Raw genomic sequence first — 16763 nt, 5'->3', positions numbered from 1 at the left:
TTTTACACAATCAGTACTTTTACGTAAAGAAATCTCCATCGCCTTTTGTTGGGAAGTCCACAACCAAAAAAAATATGTTTAGAGTCTGAAGTCCTTTTGATGACAAGGTAAGTAAGATTTGAAGACAATGTAGTTTTGTAGTTGAAGTATATTTCCACAACGGTTGACTAATCAACAGCCAGCACTGCCGAGTAGCATGAAGTTCCCCTTCAAAATGGAAAGCGTAGGTATAAATCATAAAGGAAGTTCATCTGGATGGTGTCAGGGTTTAATTAAGCTGTCTGATCATTTATGAAAGCACCACCACACATCCAAAATTGGACCAAAGCTGCCTTGTCTTTGCCAAAAGAGGTGGAATGAAGCCAATAAAGGCACACACAAAAAAAAAAAACATCACAGGAGCAACACCATGTGCCAATTATACTTAACTACCGCCTTCTGTCACAACTGGGTCACTGGGTCTCCTCCGAGCAGAGTGGAACGTGTGCGTGTTGCGGAGGGTCTGCTTCGCACATGTGGCATTGTTCAATAAAATATGTCCAGAAGTTGGGTTTACGTGTTCCAGTTTACTCACACTCATTTTGAAAACTTGGGGTTTAAAGGGAAAGAGACGACCGAAGATGTTCCCCGTCTGTCTGAATTCAATTTGAAGTTTCCTTTGTTGAGAATTTGAAGAGACGGAAGATGTATTCAACGGAACGGTTTACGCCGTGGCGGGGGAAGGCAAATATTCAAACAAGAGAAATTTAAAAACCATAACTCGGTAACTGAGGCAAAGGTCAACAAGTCTCCTGAAACAAACGTATCAAAGCGGCGTTTTCTCCGAGTCGCGAAACTTTCTGAGGTCACCTCAGAGGCCGTATCAACACGCATCGCAGATCCGCTCCCTGCTCTGTCACGTCTGAAGGTACTTGCAATTTAGCTTGAGTGATTTCTTTTGGATGTTTACTTGTGGGGATTAAATGTTGGCTTTTTCAAATGCGTTTGTGGGATTTAGTGGTGGTTGCACCTGAGCACAGCAGGCACTGCAGAGTGGAAATTCACAGGCAACAAGGCATGAAAACTTGCAGATGGGCCACGGCAGCAAGGGAGTTACCCCTTCACCAGCATTTCCAGCTGAACAGACTCATTTGGCCGCTGTGGTTGCTTTTATGGCGAGACGGTTAGTGTTTCACCATACTGACCAAACACAGCTTGTCACGTTTAATCACTCACCACAACTCAAATTTCCATTTATAAATCGTACGTTACTTTTAACGTTGTCCGAGCGACAATTGCGTTTATTTACAAATTAAGCGCCGAGTGCCTGGTGCTGCTGTTCTACTCTGTGTATTTTTTTTTTTTTTTTTATCAAGTATATATTTAGCTTATAGGGCCTTTAAGTTACTGGGAGGGATAAAGCAGTGTCTCCCCTATAGGCAGACAGCCATGAGATGAAGACTGGGATGCCACTGACAGACAATAATGGAGCCCAGTAGAGAAGAAGCATGTGGATAAAGAGAGTCTCTCCTCAGACAGTGACCGCACTTAAACTCCACAAACAAACAAAAAACTTTTCTGAAGTGATGCAACACATCAAACGAACATTCAAACATCAAAAGACATCAAACGCGCAGGTATGGTATGAATCAATATTACTAGCAAGAGCACAGCATTAGCAAACCCGGACCACGTGGCCGCCGACATCAAGCAGCACCAAAAAACTCTGAAACCAAACAAAAGGAAAATCACTTTCATACAAAGCCAGTTATTCTGTACTGAGTATGTCAAAGAAAAGGTCACAGTATTCAGTCTTGCCATGGCAGCCAAGAAGCTGAAGTAGGAGTGTGTGAGTGTGAGTGTGCATGTGTGTGAGAAAGACAAATAAATAGAGGGGATAAGACACAGAGAGCAGAGTAGGTTTTTGCATAACAGGACATGCAGACCTGCTTTGTGCCGGTGAGGCTATTTGCATGTGTGCACATAAGTAGTGTGGAATATAGATCTGCTTAGTGCATATGAGGGCTCATATGTTGTATGCTCATTGGTTGTCTTCCACCAAAAGTAATGTATATTAATGTATTCTTTGTTGGTTGGTGGAGGTGGGGGTTGTCTTCCTTCACCCCTTGGAGTCCTCCAGACAGCCATCTGATAATGCCTCAAAGAACAACAGTATGTGACCCCACAGGTTGCAGACCTCCTACTGTGACCTTTTGGTTTGGCCCAGCAGTATCACTCTCATTTACATGCACAGCCTTTTGTCTACACCTTAAGATTGGTAGTGATGGTACGACCTATATGTAAGTAATATGATGTGATATATATATATATATATATATATATATATATGTTGTATTGTTGTAAACATATCCTAGCACAGAAGCACAAAATACATACTGACTGTAAGCATTGTAGAACACATTGCTTATGCAGGAACTTATCACGTCGGGGTCACAGTAGGGTGCAACTCACTATCAGGAAAACAATTGGGGACAACAATTTGAGATACAACAGTGGCCTCTGTTTTTCCTCCAACAACCCAGTGTAATTCGTTCAGAAGGATCATCTTACTGCCCGTTTTAAATCTTACTAAGCCTCCGAGACCCCCCCCCCCTCCCCCCCCCCACACACACACAAACAAACAAACAAACATTGTCAACAACAGGAGCGGACCAACAAAAAGGCTTCAGGACTCACTTTTGCTCCTGGAAAATATATGTAAACAGATGCTTATGTAAATAAGGTCACCGATTTAAAAGCTAATGAAAACAGGAGGAGCTCTGTGGAAAAAAAACAAAAAACAGATAGGAGTAGTAGACTTTGTGGGATGGGTATTGAATCCAAAAGGATAATGCAGATGTTACATGCAGGGTCACAACACTATTCATTATGCTTGCACACACACACACACACACACAGACACAAAAACAGTTGTCAATGCATCTTTTTAGTGTGTGAGACTGTGTGTGTGTGTGTGTGTGTGTGTGTGTGTGTGCTCTGGCTCCATTGAGAAGGTGTCACCCTGCTTCCAAACATTCAGGCACTGCTTCCAGTGATGCATAATAGCGGGTGGGGGTGGAGAGAAAGGTGGAGGGGCACTGAGAGTGGGAGAGAGTTGTCACTGGTTAAACACACTGTGAACACATTCCAGGAAAGAAGAAAGACGGGAAGCATAGGGGATCTCATCCAAAGCATCAATACTGTACAACAAATTTGACAAATACAGAAGGATTTCTTCCACTTGGGTCTGCTCTCTCCCTCTCTGCATTTGGCTCCTCCACTGATAACACAGCAACTTTAAACTGTGAGTTGAATTCTTTGAAAAGCAGCCAACATCTCAAATAGCTCAAGTGCAGTTTGCAAGTCAATACATCCTAAGAGACTCCTGATGCCACAGAACATCAGCTTTTTTTTTTTTTTTTTTTTTACTTCAAACACACTCCTAATAATCCCCACATCGAAACTCCAAGGGAAGGGAATGTTTTATCAGAAGTTTTTAAGCAGATGATCAGAAAAGGAGTTTAAATAAATAAATGTTTCTCCTCAATCAGCAGAGAAAATTGTGGTCCTTGCTGTTGATCCCTTTACTTTTTCCTCACCTTTTAATCTCTCCTCAGCCCCTTCATGTTGACACAGTGGCATTGCAGCGTGATAATGAAGCATGCTGCAGGTAAAAGTGTTGCACAAATAAAGTGTGTAGCCCCCAAAACACGGTGTCTGTCTGTGTGTGTGTGCGTGTAAGATTTTGTGTTGCACCACACACATTTTGTGTTTTTTTTCCCCCTGATAACCAGTATTACTGAGCAGCAGCTATATCATCAAAGAGAGTCTCCACCCTCCACCACCTCACCCCAACATCCTGCAACAAATGACAAGCAAAATCCCCTCAAGGTAAAAAAAAAAAAAAAGACCCGTTCCCAGGCTTAGGAGCTGGCGAGGCATGTGTAGGAAGGAGATACGTTGTGTGTGTGTGTGTGTGTGTGTGTGTGTGTGTGTGTGTGTGTGTGTGTGTGTGTGTGTGTGTGTGTGTGTGTGTGTGTGTGTGTGTGTGTGTGTGCAATCTACATAAATAGCTTCATTCAAAAGCGAGATGGAGGGAGGATGACAACCAGAGAGAGAGTGGGAGAGAGACAACCCGCTCTAAGTCTGAACTTTTTCCTCAAGTTTTTAACGTTAAAGTTCCTTTTTTTTGGTGGTTACCTCCTCTCTGAAGTTCAGGTGGTTTTGATTATTGATCAGTAGTTATAATGCATCGTCAACTGTGGAATAGTGTATTTAGTACTCTATTTCTGGTTTACTGGCAAAAGCAAGCCATCATTTGTCATTTGCCAGTCAAAACTATTTATCAATTATTTCAGTGCTTAATTAAGTAATTAATTTGACTATTTGACTTTGTCTTCAAATTGCGTGTTTAGTCAGGCAAGTTTAAAATCTAAAGATATTATATTTACTATTGCAGATAAAAGCAAAAAGTACAAAATACCTACAATAAGCCTGCATCTCAAGCAGTTTATTTGTTTTCATCTTGAATAATTCAAACAACTAATCGATGATTAAAAATGTTGGTGATAATTCTTTTGCCAAACCCAAAATGTAGAACTTTCCTAACATGCAGAGTTGGGCCAACTGTAGTATTTGTAATCCAGTTTAAAACTCCACCAAGTGCTCTGCAACTGGATCTTAAGTAAACATGTGTTCAGTACTTATGTCTAGTAGATTTGGTATGACATTTGGGGAGCTATATCAAAATAATATACGGAATAAAATCTACATCAAACGTGTAATGGAAAAAGAACATCAACTCAAATCAGGCTGGAAATCCGTTTCAGCTTTGTTAAGAATAACAGATATTTCACTCTGCAAAGATCTCAAAACATTGAAAATCATTCCTCTTTTATAACCATTATGCTTTTTATTTTCGAAAACTGGCTGTAATTCTTACATTTAGATTAATAAACACACTTCATTTCATCGTCTCATATTATCATTAGATGTATTTTTAGCGTCTGTGTCAGTTGGCGTTTTCTGCTCCCCAATGGCACAGATGCGATATAAGGCCGAGATCTGATTTATTATCCACTTCCAGAGACCTTTTCCTTTTTTTTGACACCTTCAAAGCCTGTTTCCATCTGCTTCCTGCCTGCAGGTTTTGGGGCAGAAAATCTAGTTTCACAGACAAAGACACAGTTCTAACCATCACGCACAAACACAGGTGCACGCACCGAAATTGCAACATCAACAACTCTGACTTTAACCAAACTGATTCGCTGTTTCAACACCACGGTGTGTGGAAAATGTCCTGTTTTACTTGACAAGAGACAAGGGAAAGGATGTGATAAATCAAACGGAACAAATCAGCAGTTTGTTTAGCGGTCGTAGACAAAGTTTGTTCGCCAGTTTTAGGCAGAGAGAGGAGAGGGAGGAAGAGAGGGAAGAAGAGAAGAAAGAAGGAATGGTAGACATTAGAAAATAGTAGGCAACAGATCGAAGCCAAATGAAGATGAAAATTAAAGTGTAAAGAAATAAATTAAACAGAAGAGAGAAAGACAGGAAGATAGAAGTCAGTGTAAGAGAATTCATCAGTCAGACTGAACTCTCCTCCACTTAGTTACTTCCGTGCAAAAACTCCCCATGAAAACTTTTGACATGCTGCACTCAAGGGCCCTATCTCGGTGTCAGCCCAGCAGACTGGTATTAGAAGCCATGTTTTATTCATCAGCGTTCTTATTTGTCATTTCATACGCCGCTCGCTGACTGCATGTACGAGGCAACGGAGCACAAGGTGAAAAACAGGATTACAGCAAATGTAAATAATAAAATGGAAGCACATGAAGATATTCGGTTAATCTGAGTTGGGGATTAATGCCATGATACCCTGTCAGACACGGCTGGGTTGGGGAGGGAGGCCTAATAATGGCACAACCCAGCCAACACACAGCTAAATATACACACATCCACATGGAGGGGAAATAGGATTGTAGTGTTATCGGAGTCTGACTTTGAACAATAAGTGACTTTGCAGCAGAGCAGACAAACAAAACCAGGTAATCTGTGGAAAACGGACAGAATAGATAAAAGGGAGTGGGGTACTGCATACAGAGAGGAAGAGAGATAATGACGAGAATTAACAAACCACTGATATAAAGTCACTTTTCAGACAACTCTCTCCCTTTCTTTAGTAAACAAAGTCTTCCTCCCGCTAACTCACGTCTTCCTCTTCTGTTCACAGATGTCGTTCTGTTTTGTTTTTTTTGTTTCACCTAGAATAATTGCTTAACTTAAATGCGTCATAGGGCCCGAAGCAGTTATGTTATGTTCAAGGTCATTCTCATTGTTCCTCAGGTGAAATCAGAGGCTGTGAACACAGCTACATTAAAAAAAAGAAGAAAAACACCTTGACTGTCTGCAACACCAGGAGGGCATCTGAGGCTCTGACGTCTGTCAACTGCAATATTGTTGCTTTTGTGGTTGTTAAAAAGTGGAAGTGAGTGCGGGCGTGAAATTCAGTCTTCTCCAGTAGTTCGGACGATATTCTCCAGCGTTCTCTTTTATTTTAAGAAACAGCCACCGACTGATAAAGAACCACGCATTCAAACTTCCAAAGCTTTAAAAATTGGTTTTCCAGGCAGCTTGTGTCGAGGGTTGGTCAAAAGTCATTTAAAAAGCAAATAAGCAGGCTTTCTGAGGGTCCCCAACTATCCTAGAACATAGGTTTTATACATTTAAAATATTAACACATGAATGTTCACTCTCCTTTTATCTTTTTTTTTTTGGGGGCTCCACCACCTCTTGAGGGAATTATTTGGTTCTTTAACAGCCTAGCCTGGCGGCACCGACTATCGTTCACAGCTTCAGTTTTCTTCGCTGTGAATACATTTGGGGGGAACGCGGCTTGTATTAACGTCTGCACAGCCACTCTGAAGGGCGGACCAATCAGCGAGCAGTGTCGTGGTTAACGGTGCTGCCGAGTGTGAAAATGAGAGCTGAACCAAAACAGTAAAGTTGCGAGTCTTAAAACCAAAACCATGAGCTATATTCATATTTTAGAAATCTTATCATGCTCCCCCAGTTTCATTATGTCCTTCTGTTTTTACATGTTTTAATTTCCACCAGAAACTAATCCATTACTTGGGTATAGAAAGTTAAATCCAAGAAGAAAATCCAAAAGCAGAAAAAAAAAATAAAAAAAAAAAAAAAAATCTTCATCTGCTGCCTTTATTTGGGGAGAAGCAATAGGGAGATGGACCAACATAAATAGAAAGAACAAGAAATTCAACTATCTTTTTTTGTGTATCCACCCAACTCAAACTCGAGAGGCAAACTCACAAGCTCTTCCCATCTCAGCTTTCTCTGACACACACTTCTGACAGCGCAGATCCTCATCCACGGAGACACTCACTAATTAGATTAGACGTATGGAGATGGACAGCGCAGTTTCAATTTCGCTCTCTTTTTCCTCACACACACACACACACACACACACACACACACACACACACACACACACACACACACACACACACACACACACACACACACACACACACACACACACACACACAACCACAGCACAGTCTTGTAAGTTCCCTTGTAGGCTGTAATTCATACTCCTGCCCTTCCTGTCCACACAATGTCATGATTTCAAACTGTGAAAGAAAGACAGAGAGAGAGGGAGAGGGGTAGAATGCGGAAAGAGGGAGATAACGAGGAAGTGGAGGGTCGAAAGAGGCCAAAAATTAGCAGCAGACACCGACCCACAGATGGACAAAGAGGAAAGCAAGAGAGAGCAAATGCCTAAGGACCAGCAGTGACCTCAGCTAAAATTACCCTGCTGCTGTTTTGCACCACTGCACCCAACACCTATTCAGCACTCCAGGTATTGTTAGCTTGTAGAGCATGATAGTGTCTGATAGAGGTGATGCCCTGGCACATTTTGGGGCTCGTCATCTGTCAAGGTAGCAATGCTGCATGTGACAACTTATCTACTTGATTATGTTTAATATTCAGTCTATAAGGAATAAATGTTGTTTAGAGGATTGGCCAGTGAGCGTTCTTACTGTGCCCTTTACTGTGTCAACAGACGGACAAGGGGACTAGCATAATGAAATATAGGGAGCCAGATGTGTATTTAATATTACATTTTACTAAAAGTTTTATCAACACGAAGCACTGAAGTTGTTTGAATGTATTCAAGTATGAATTTCCTACAGAGGACTCGGCTGGCTGTCGTTCACAGATTCAGTTTACGCTGTGATTATAGTCTGGAAACCCCGGTCACGTTAAGGTTTGCTCAGCCACTAATGGGTCGACCAATCAGCGGCCAGTTAGGGTGTTTAGCTGTGATTACATTGGAAGTAGTTCCAACGATGGCGACGTTGGTAGAACTTTGCAGCACAAATTTACGATATTTGGTGGTCAATGCTGGTATGCTCTCAGCACTCTCAACAATTCTAAAGCTTCCATACATTAGAAAACTAGAATAGAAAAGCAGTGATGTTCAAATTTATGAAAAGTTGTGATAAATAGTCAAATTATTCTTTCACAAAAATGTTTGCCAACTAACCATTTTCCCAAAGACTGCTTGTTTTTCAGTGACATACATGTCCTGTATGCAGTCATCTGTTTGTGAAGTGCCGTTACCCCCCCCCCTCCCACCCCCAATCCCCACACACACACACACAAATGAGAGTCCCACAGTGCCTCAGTAGTCACAGAGCACAGCAGGGGGTCTTTCTCTGGAGACTGAAGCACTACAGCTGTACACCCCTCGCACGCACACGCACACACATGCACACGCACACCATTCCCTTAATCCAATACAGAAACGAATGATGAAGTGGGGTGTCAGAGACCCCATGTGTGTTTGTCAATGGATTGTGGGTAGCCCTAAGAGTAAACAGCAAAACTGAAAATACACCTGCTTTGAAACTACACTATAAATGTTTTCAGTGTTGGTGTTAACCCAGATTTTAAATCTGTGTGCTTTGTCCTTTTAGATGCAGTGCATTACTCTTGTTATAATCTATGCTTGTGTGTGTTTGTGTGTAATTTATTAAGCCACTGGTTCCCTTTAACTCATATTCCCATTAAAAGACTGACCCCAGCTGTGAGACAAAACAGTGTGTGTGTGTGTGTGTGTGTGTGTGTGTGTGTGTGTGTGTGTGTGTGTGTGTGTGTGTGTGTGTGTGTGTGTGTGTGTGTGTGTGTGTGTGTGTGTGTGTGTGTGTGTGTGTGTCAGCAGGTGACTAGAATGTGTTTTTGTGAGCCAATCACTACAATGCCTTTTATGCCTGAAGCACCTCTCTGCAGTTTCTTATTACAGTGTGTGTGTGTGTGTGTGTGTGTGTGTGTGTGTGTGTGTGTGTGTGTGTGTGTGTGTGTGTGTGTGTGTGTGTGTGTGTGTGTGTGTGTGTGTGTGTGTGTGTGTGTGTGTGTGTGTGTGTGTGTGTGTGTGTGTGTGTGTGTGACAGGCTGATCTCACAAACACCCGCAGCAGCAGCGTGAAATGTGTTGTGATGTCTCCTCTATGGGAAGCTGGTCTCAGACTGCAGAGGAGACGCTCCCTCCTCAGACCTGCTAAGACTCATTGTCCTGCTGTGACATAAGAATACACACACACACACACACACACACACACACACACACACACACACACACACACACACACACACACACACACACACACACACACACACACACACACACACACACACACACACACACACACACACACAGAGTTCAACAGAAACTTTCTCATGTATTCTGTTTCTATTCCCCTGCTTGTAGGTGTTTTGAAGACACCAGGTTTTCAGGGTTCAATGAGGGTTTAGGATTTGGAATTTGTTCCAATCGTTTGAACTGAACGTGTGAATCATCAGTATGGCTGCAACTAACGCTTATATATATATATATATATATATATGGTGTCAACATTTTTTTGAAATAGTGCTAGTTTGATCTAACCGGTGATTCAAAACTTCATGTGACCAGCAAATATCAGACATGTTTTGTTTTTTTGTTTTTTTAAATATACCTTCAACGATGGATAAACGATTAATAATGTTGTCAGTATTTTCTTCAGTAACATTTTTGCTCATAAAACCTGACGGATCATGTTTTTACAGTGCAGTGTGACCAAGGCCATTTGGAGGAGAAGACTCTACAGCTTTGCCAGAGAAGGGAGAACAATTGAAAGCTAACACGAGCTTCAGATAGGCGATGATTTTACAGTGGCACTTTGGATTAGGCCATGTTTAAATCCACTTAAATCCGCTGTAAAAATGATAAGGCCTTTTTTTCCCCCTGTATATTCCACAATCAAAATATAGGTCATACAGACACATGTGGAAATGGAGAGTTGCTCGTGTGCGCGCACGCACACACGTGTGCAGGAGTGTTGTGTTCATTACAAAGAAAGCACACACATGCACAAAAACCCAACCACCATCACCACTTTACCGTCTCCCAGGGCAACAAGAGTGGAATCTACCAAGAGGCATGTTGAGAATGAAGGAGAGGAGAGGAGCAGGAGGAGGAAGAGGAACAGAGAGACGGGCACAAAAGACAACCCAATCTAGCACGATTTATCCTAATACAGCTGCTGGAGGGTGGATACTATAAGGGTAATCCCTGCTGTGAGAGACCTGCATGTGCATGTGCGTGTGTGTGTGTGTGTGTGTGTGTGTGTGTGTGTGTGTGTGTGTGTGTGTGTGTGTGTGTGTGTGTGTGTGTGTGTGTAAAGTGATGAGTGATTTTTTTTTGCATTTGTTGAGTTCTACTATGTTCTAACATATTTAAAAGTCCAAAGTTTCCGCAACAAGTGTTTAAACAAGGCGCTGCAGACACAAAATTGAGTGCCGCTCAATTTTGTGTCTGCAACGCCTTGTTTAAAGATGCTCTATATCTGTATTTCCTACTTCAAATCTGTTTAGAAACCAAATTCTGCAGGTTACTAAGGCCATGTTCAGAAATCAAATTTTTTTTTCCTATCCAGATTCTATGTACGAGTATTAACAGCAAAAAAAAACACCAAAAAAAACCACACAAGAATTGCATGTAATCCAGATCCAAATCACATTTAGAGGTGGTTTGAAATGCGATTCCAATCAGATTTCTCTTGTCCCTCGCAACACGCCACACACAGTGACGTTAGTTTTGGACAACGATAACTACACTCCACGGACTGAAGCTGAAATAGACTTTCTGCTGCCACTTCCTTGCTGCCATCAGCTTCCGTGTTGGCAAGCCGTGTCACCAGCGTAGCCGCGCCTACGACGCTACCACAGCGACCCATGCAGATAGATCGGTGATGCCTGGACACACCAAATCCGATCTGTTAACTTGCAAATAACAGTACGGTCAGTCTATCCTAAAAATTAGATTTAAGAAAAAAAAAATCGGATTTGAATGCAGTCTGAACATAGCCTAAGGTGTGGGGCTGAACAATACACCAAACTCATCAAAATACTGACATTTTAGAACGCTTAAATGTCCTAAACTTACTCAGGGAATATAGTGTCAACATCTCATACTATGAAACTACACAGATAAGAATAACAACCAATGAAATTCAATTTTGACCCAATTTAACCAACCAATCAGCTCACAATCTACCAATAGCCTCTACAATCTGTAACTACATCACATGTGAGCGAACTCATGAAATAAATATGACACACAGATGTACTACGTGTATTTTGATCACGTTAGATGTGACGCTAGAGATAGATATCTATAGATCTAAAGACATTCTTTCCCATCACAGGCGTCATTAAAATTCACTTTCAAAATCAGAAGCAAAGACCGAGTCACAGCCAAGGAAGTGGTACCGCCATCCGAAGCGTGCTGGGAAAAATCTTCCCCAGCACATTTAGCTGACGATGCCTTCATCGAACTTGTTTGTTGGCTTCGCTGGACCAACCTCACCCTCATTCTTCTCACAATTACGTGATAGCTCCTCTCTGTGCTTTGCCCCCCCCCCCCCCACCCCACCACCACCACCACCACCCGTTCTCCAAAATTACTTCCTCCTGTTTCCCTCATCATCTCTGTTCTACATCATCCTGTTCCTCTCAATCAATCTGTCCCATCTTTTCTCCTCCTCCTCCCCCCTCTCCGCAGAGCTGTGCTGGTGATGTTTGGTTTAAGGGAGGGGGCACAGTGGCAGTGCTGGCATCTGTTCCAAGGTGTTGGCCTGTTGCCAGCCACTGAGCATCACTCCAGCAACCAGAGTCACGCTGTTGGATTTATCTCCAACCAACCTGTCAGCTGATGCTCTTTGTGGGCGTAAGACGAGTGGGCATAGCCTCTTTGGCATTCGCACTGCCAAGGTGCCCACAAGAGATTTTAAAATGGGGGGAGGCTCAGTGGGCGCTACAATGCTGAGGAAGTGAGGGAGCTTTTTTAGAAAGAAGCACCCAACTTTCAGCACAGGCTGAGGGTTGAAGCTCTCAAAGAATAGAGAGTGCAAAGCGGGTAGGAAGGGAGAGAGGGAGCAAAGGATGGGAGAGAGTATAAGGCACAGCGAAGGGGGGGGGATAAAAGCACAGACTGAGCAGGAGAAGAGATCGAGAGAGTGACAGAGAACCCAGGAGGAAAGCAGACCCACATCTGAATCTTACAAGATATGTAGAAAAGGGAAGGAGGAGAGAAGAAAGAAGCCGAGTACATTTCTGCCACAGACGAAATGGCTTGTTTAAAAGAGCAGGCTGTCACCTTCTGGCTTAAGTGCTATTATCACATCCTCTTATAGCATCGCTTCTACCAAACAATACAGCAAACCACACCTGTTAGAGTGAAGGGGACCTCATTAAAATCTAATTCCACTTCCATCATGTATTGCCCACTAAATGTCCAATAATCCCAATCATTCTCTGCAGTCAATGAGACGCGCTTTGAAATGTCACGGCATTCACGCGAGGGAACTCCCAGGATATTCAGCGGCAACCACCACGGAAGGCGTGCGAGATGATATACTCGTGTGTTTGGTAAGATAAGCGATGAATCAATTGGCCACTAATACAACCATTCAGGCAATTAGTACCATGACAAATTTATAAGCGATGATTACTCGGCTGGTTGTCCGTGCAATTTCCTGAAAGGAACAGACATTACCGATCTTTTTTCACACTTTCCTGAAACACATAATACAATATCTGATGAGATTATATATGCAATTCTGTATTATAAACTTCAATTACAAGCAACCTGCCCAGAGAAGTGGAGGCACCCCGGAGACCAGAAAAGCAGCCAATTTGTGCTCAGCCATATCTAAGAGACACAGAATTTCCATTAGAACAGCCTGCACTACTCAGCATTTAGATGTCATGACACACAGCAATGGTATCACCCAATTTCAGATATGACACAATTTGTGCAGCCATTAAAACTGTGTATGTGAAGAATGATGAGACAGGCTGGCAGGGGGAACTGCCTCACTGATAACAGGACTGACCATATCTACACAGTCATAGGACGCTCAGGGTAATAAAAAAATAATAACGTCAAAAAGACCACAGCGCTGCTTATGTCAGCGGTTTGTTTCGGAAGAAATTAGAGAAATTCCTGTGGCCATGTGACTTTGATCCGGGATCAGCATTCTGCACTCACCTCTGTAGACTAACAACTGAAAAGGAGATTCCGGAGGGGCCCCAAGCAAAAATGATAAGGAGCTTATTCTTGGTACAACTTCCACTTATTCGAAACTTACAATGTGGATATAATCAGCAAGCGCTCATATCAAATAGCTGTGTGCATAATGCTGTTGAACATGAGTCAACTTAGTGTTTGGGGAGTCCTCGTCTCTGATTGAGACACCCGTTTGTAACATACAAGCGGAAAGGCATCAAGCCGATGTATAACACACTGTGGGGTACTTACGACAGTTCTCCTCATCGCTGCTGTCAGAGCAATCATCATCATCATCACACCTCCACAGGGTCGGGATGCACCGTCCGTTCTTGCACTGAAACTGCCCGGTTTCACACTCCGACTCTGTATGAGTTCCTGGGTTTTTAAAGGGAATAACAAACGGTCAGTGACTTATTCAGTCTGTGTAGAGATTGGAATGTGGACATTAAAAGAAGGTGAATATCAGAGTAAAAAAAATAAATAAATACACTCTGAAAATGCACTTTAAAAATAAAGTCAAATTACTTCTCTAAGTTTGGGAGGTTATAGACTGTCTGAGAAACACAATTATTTCTGAGTATCAATGGTTTTAAAAAAAAAAAAAAAAAGGAGGAAATTGCTACAGTTGCTCTAAATTAATCACCGGTTAATTCATGTGTTTTACTCACATTCAACACTGTTGAAATGTGACATACACTTTTTTTGTTTGTTTGTTTGTTTGCCTGGTCGGTCCTGATGGGCTTTGCCTTGTTGTTTATGTCTCCAAACGCTACTACCTACAGTGCGACACTGACTGACTGACTGACTGACTGACACTTTAACACAAAAAAAACAACAACAAAAAACCGTGTTTGGGGGCGAATGTATTTAGCTGCAGCTGCAACAACATGAAACGCAGCCCACACGTTGTGATCGCATCACCGACAGACAGCCTTTCTCTCTCTCTCTCTCTCTGTGTGTCTATCTACCGCGTGTGCGATCCTTTTCTTCCCGGTATTGTCACCTCACGTCACCTGTGATAGCGTTCAAGAGTGCGGGCGGACAAAAAAAAAAAAAAAAAGTGGCGGTCCGTGCGGTGAGCACGCGTGTCATGACAGAAGTCTTTGAGAAGCGCATCTGGCGCTGCACTTCTGAAAAGGCGAACACCGAGAAGTCCTTTCATTTGGCAACGACCCCCCTACCCTCCCATCCCTTCCCTTCCCTCCCCTCCCCAAGAGTGATACCGCGTCCGCCGCTGCCACGCAGATCCAGCCGCTCGGCGAGACAAGTGTCTTACCTTTAGCGCAGTGGAGCTCCATGAGTAACAAATGTAACAGCACGAGCTTTCCGACTTCCGTCCACATCGTTAGATCCGGCGGGGGGGGAGGAGGAGGAGGAGGAGGAGGAGGAGGGGGGGGTCTACGGTTGTGTTCGCGCAAGTGGAGAAAAAAAACAAACCCCACTGAAGGATCTCCAGCCTCTCGCTCGCTCCGCGCTCCTCTCCGTGCCTCTGCTCGGGAGTGTGTGAGCGTGATCAGCCGTGCCTCGCCGCTTTCTCTCTCTCTCTCTCTCTCTCTCTCCTCTTGCCTCGGCTGCAATTTGAATCGGTGACGCTTGATGGGCGGGATAACTCGCGACGGCGCCCCGCGGTTAAAGTTGTCGGTAGATGAACACTGTCTAGTTGTTAGCGAAGGGAAGTCACACCTGCAGAAACGGCTGAGTCACGTTGAGTCACGTTTTTTGTTTATTTATTTTTTTTTACATCCGTTAAAGTGATTGCTTTAACGGAGATTCAGAAAGTCAGGGATTAAAAGTTTGATAAAAAAAAAAAAAAAAAAAAAAGAATAGTTCACGTTCTGGGACGTTTTGTGGCTTTTAGACAACTTTGACAACCAAGAAACAGTCCTGCTATGTAACTTTGCATAAAACTACAACTTGTTTTTGTTTTGTACTATTTCTACACTTTTTTTTGTATTTGTTTCGATTTTTAGTTGATGTTTATTTGTGCGATGTTCTTGTCTTTGGTTGATCTTGGTGTTTAAAGCTTACACATTGGTTATTGCATTGATCATACAAATTACATTTACCTTGAGCTTTAGTGCTAGTTAGAGTATAGATGATGGATGTATTAAGAACTAGATTGGAGAGATAGACTGTATTTAAAAGTGGACGTAGCTCCTGTGTCTGAAAGATGAGGCCGATAAGGAAGTGCCATAAACGGTAATACCTCTGAGGGCCACTAGGGGCTGTCTCCAAAAATCCTCCAGCTTCCTAGATTCCTATTCAACTTCTCATAAAACACTAGACACTAAAACACTCATTCTAGTGTTATTCACTAAAGTCCCTCCTTCTTAGTTTTCTGGTGGTCCATCTGAAAATAATCCTGTCATTAATTAGATATTAAGCCTCAAAAAGCCTTTTTTTGGGGGGGGGGCGCTTCTGTTTGATTGACAGGTCTGTGGTGCAGTCAGGTTTCTGCTATAGGTGGGCAGGACATCATGTCATCAGGTTTCCAATCAGATTGAGTCAGATCCACCGCTTGCTCCTCCCCAGCTCGTCCAAATATGGTCACTTCTGACTCCAAACTGCTCTGAAATCTTACTCACATGCTGATCTTGAAAACTGAATAGCACTCAGATTTTGTTTTGAGTCGTTGCACATTTTTGCCCTTACCGAAAAAACACGAGTTTGAGTTGGCTCCCTGTTTTCCACATGGGGCACATGTGATCGCATGAATAACGCATGTTTACCACATGTTGCCACATAATGATAACGTGGAAAAAACATTCACACATTACACGATGAAATAGTTTTTTTTCTTTAAGGGTTTCTTACTACCATAGAGTGGGACTGGGGCGAGCACTGGGTGAGATTTTAAATATGAAAATATGTGCAATTTCTATGGCTTGAGCATGTATTTAAATGCATTGTCTTCCGTGCAACCATATGGTACCGAACAACTTGTAATTTTCTCTTGCTATCTCGCTGCTCTATTGGCATTCTTTCATTCCATCATGGTGTCAACTAGTCATGTAATATGCTATTTGAATTTCATTTGAACATCAGTATTAGAAAATGCCATCCCTAATACCATCATATATGTAAACAACAACACCAGCATCTCTGGACTCATTTTTCAGAATCCATTTATTCTGTTGCCATGGGAGACAGTATAA

The 16763-nt window shown here is 42.5% G+C and overlaps 2 protein-coding genes across 10 annotated transcripts in view; one reads left to right on the top strand and one right to left on the bottom strand.

Annotated features, from left to right (window-relative positions):
- The window catches only part of dock7 (dedicator of cytokinesis 7), a 304975-nt gene extending 296213 nt beyond the window's left edge, over positions 1-8762 (top strand). For both annotated transcript variants that reach the window (XR_011311159.1, XM_069704785.1), the window contains one exon: positions 8749-8762. The gene's annotated coding sequence lies outside the window, so the exon portion shown is untranslated. The remainder of the gene's footprint in view (positions 1-8748) is intronic.
- The window catches only part of lrp8 (low density lipoprotein receptor-related protein 8, apolipoprotein e receptor), a 173653-nt gene extending 158689 nt beyond the window's left edge, over positions 1-14964 (bottom strand). For all 8 annotated transcript variants that reach the window (XR_011311161.1, XM_069704811.1, XM_069704815.1 and 5 more), the window contains exons 1-2: positions 14885-14964; positions 13858-13983 (exon numbers count right to left, since the gene is read on the bottom strand). Coding sequence is in view for 7 of the 8 variants with exons in the window: in XM_069704811.1 (XP_069560912.1) it covers positions 13858-13983; positions 14885-14951 (193 nt within the window). In the remaining variant the exon portion in view is untranslated. The remainder of the gene's footprint in view (positions 1-13857; positions 13984-14884) is intronic.
- Positions 14965-16763: the final 1799 nt, after the last annotated feature.

The sequence above is a fragment of the Brachyistius frenatus genome, unplaced genomic scaffold (assembly GCF_029030835.1).
Source record: "Brachyistius frenatus isolate BFR_SWC_R1_liver_20210118 unplaced genomic scaffold, ASM2903083v1 Contig_52, whole genome shotgun sequence".
Classification (NCBI taxonomy): Eukaryota; Metazoa; Chordata; class Actinopteri; family Embiotocidae; genus Brachyistius; species Brachyistius frenatus.
This window is presented reverse-complemented; position numbering and strand designations above follow the sequence as displayed.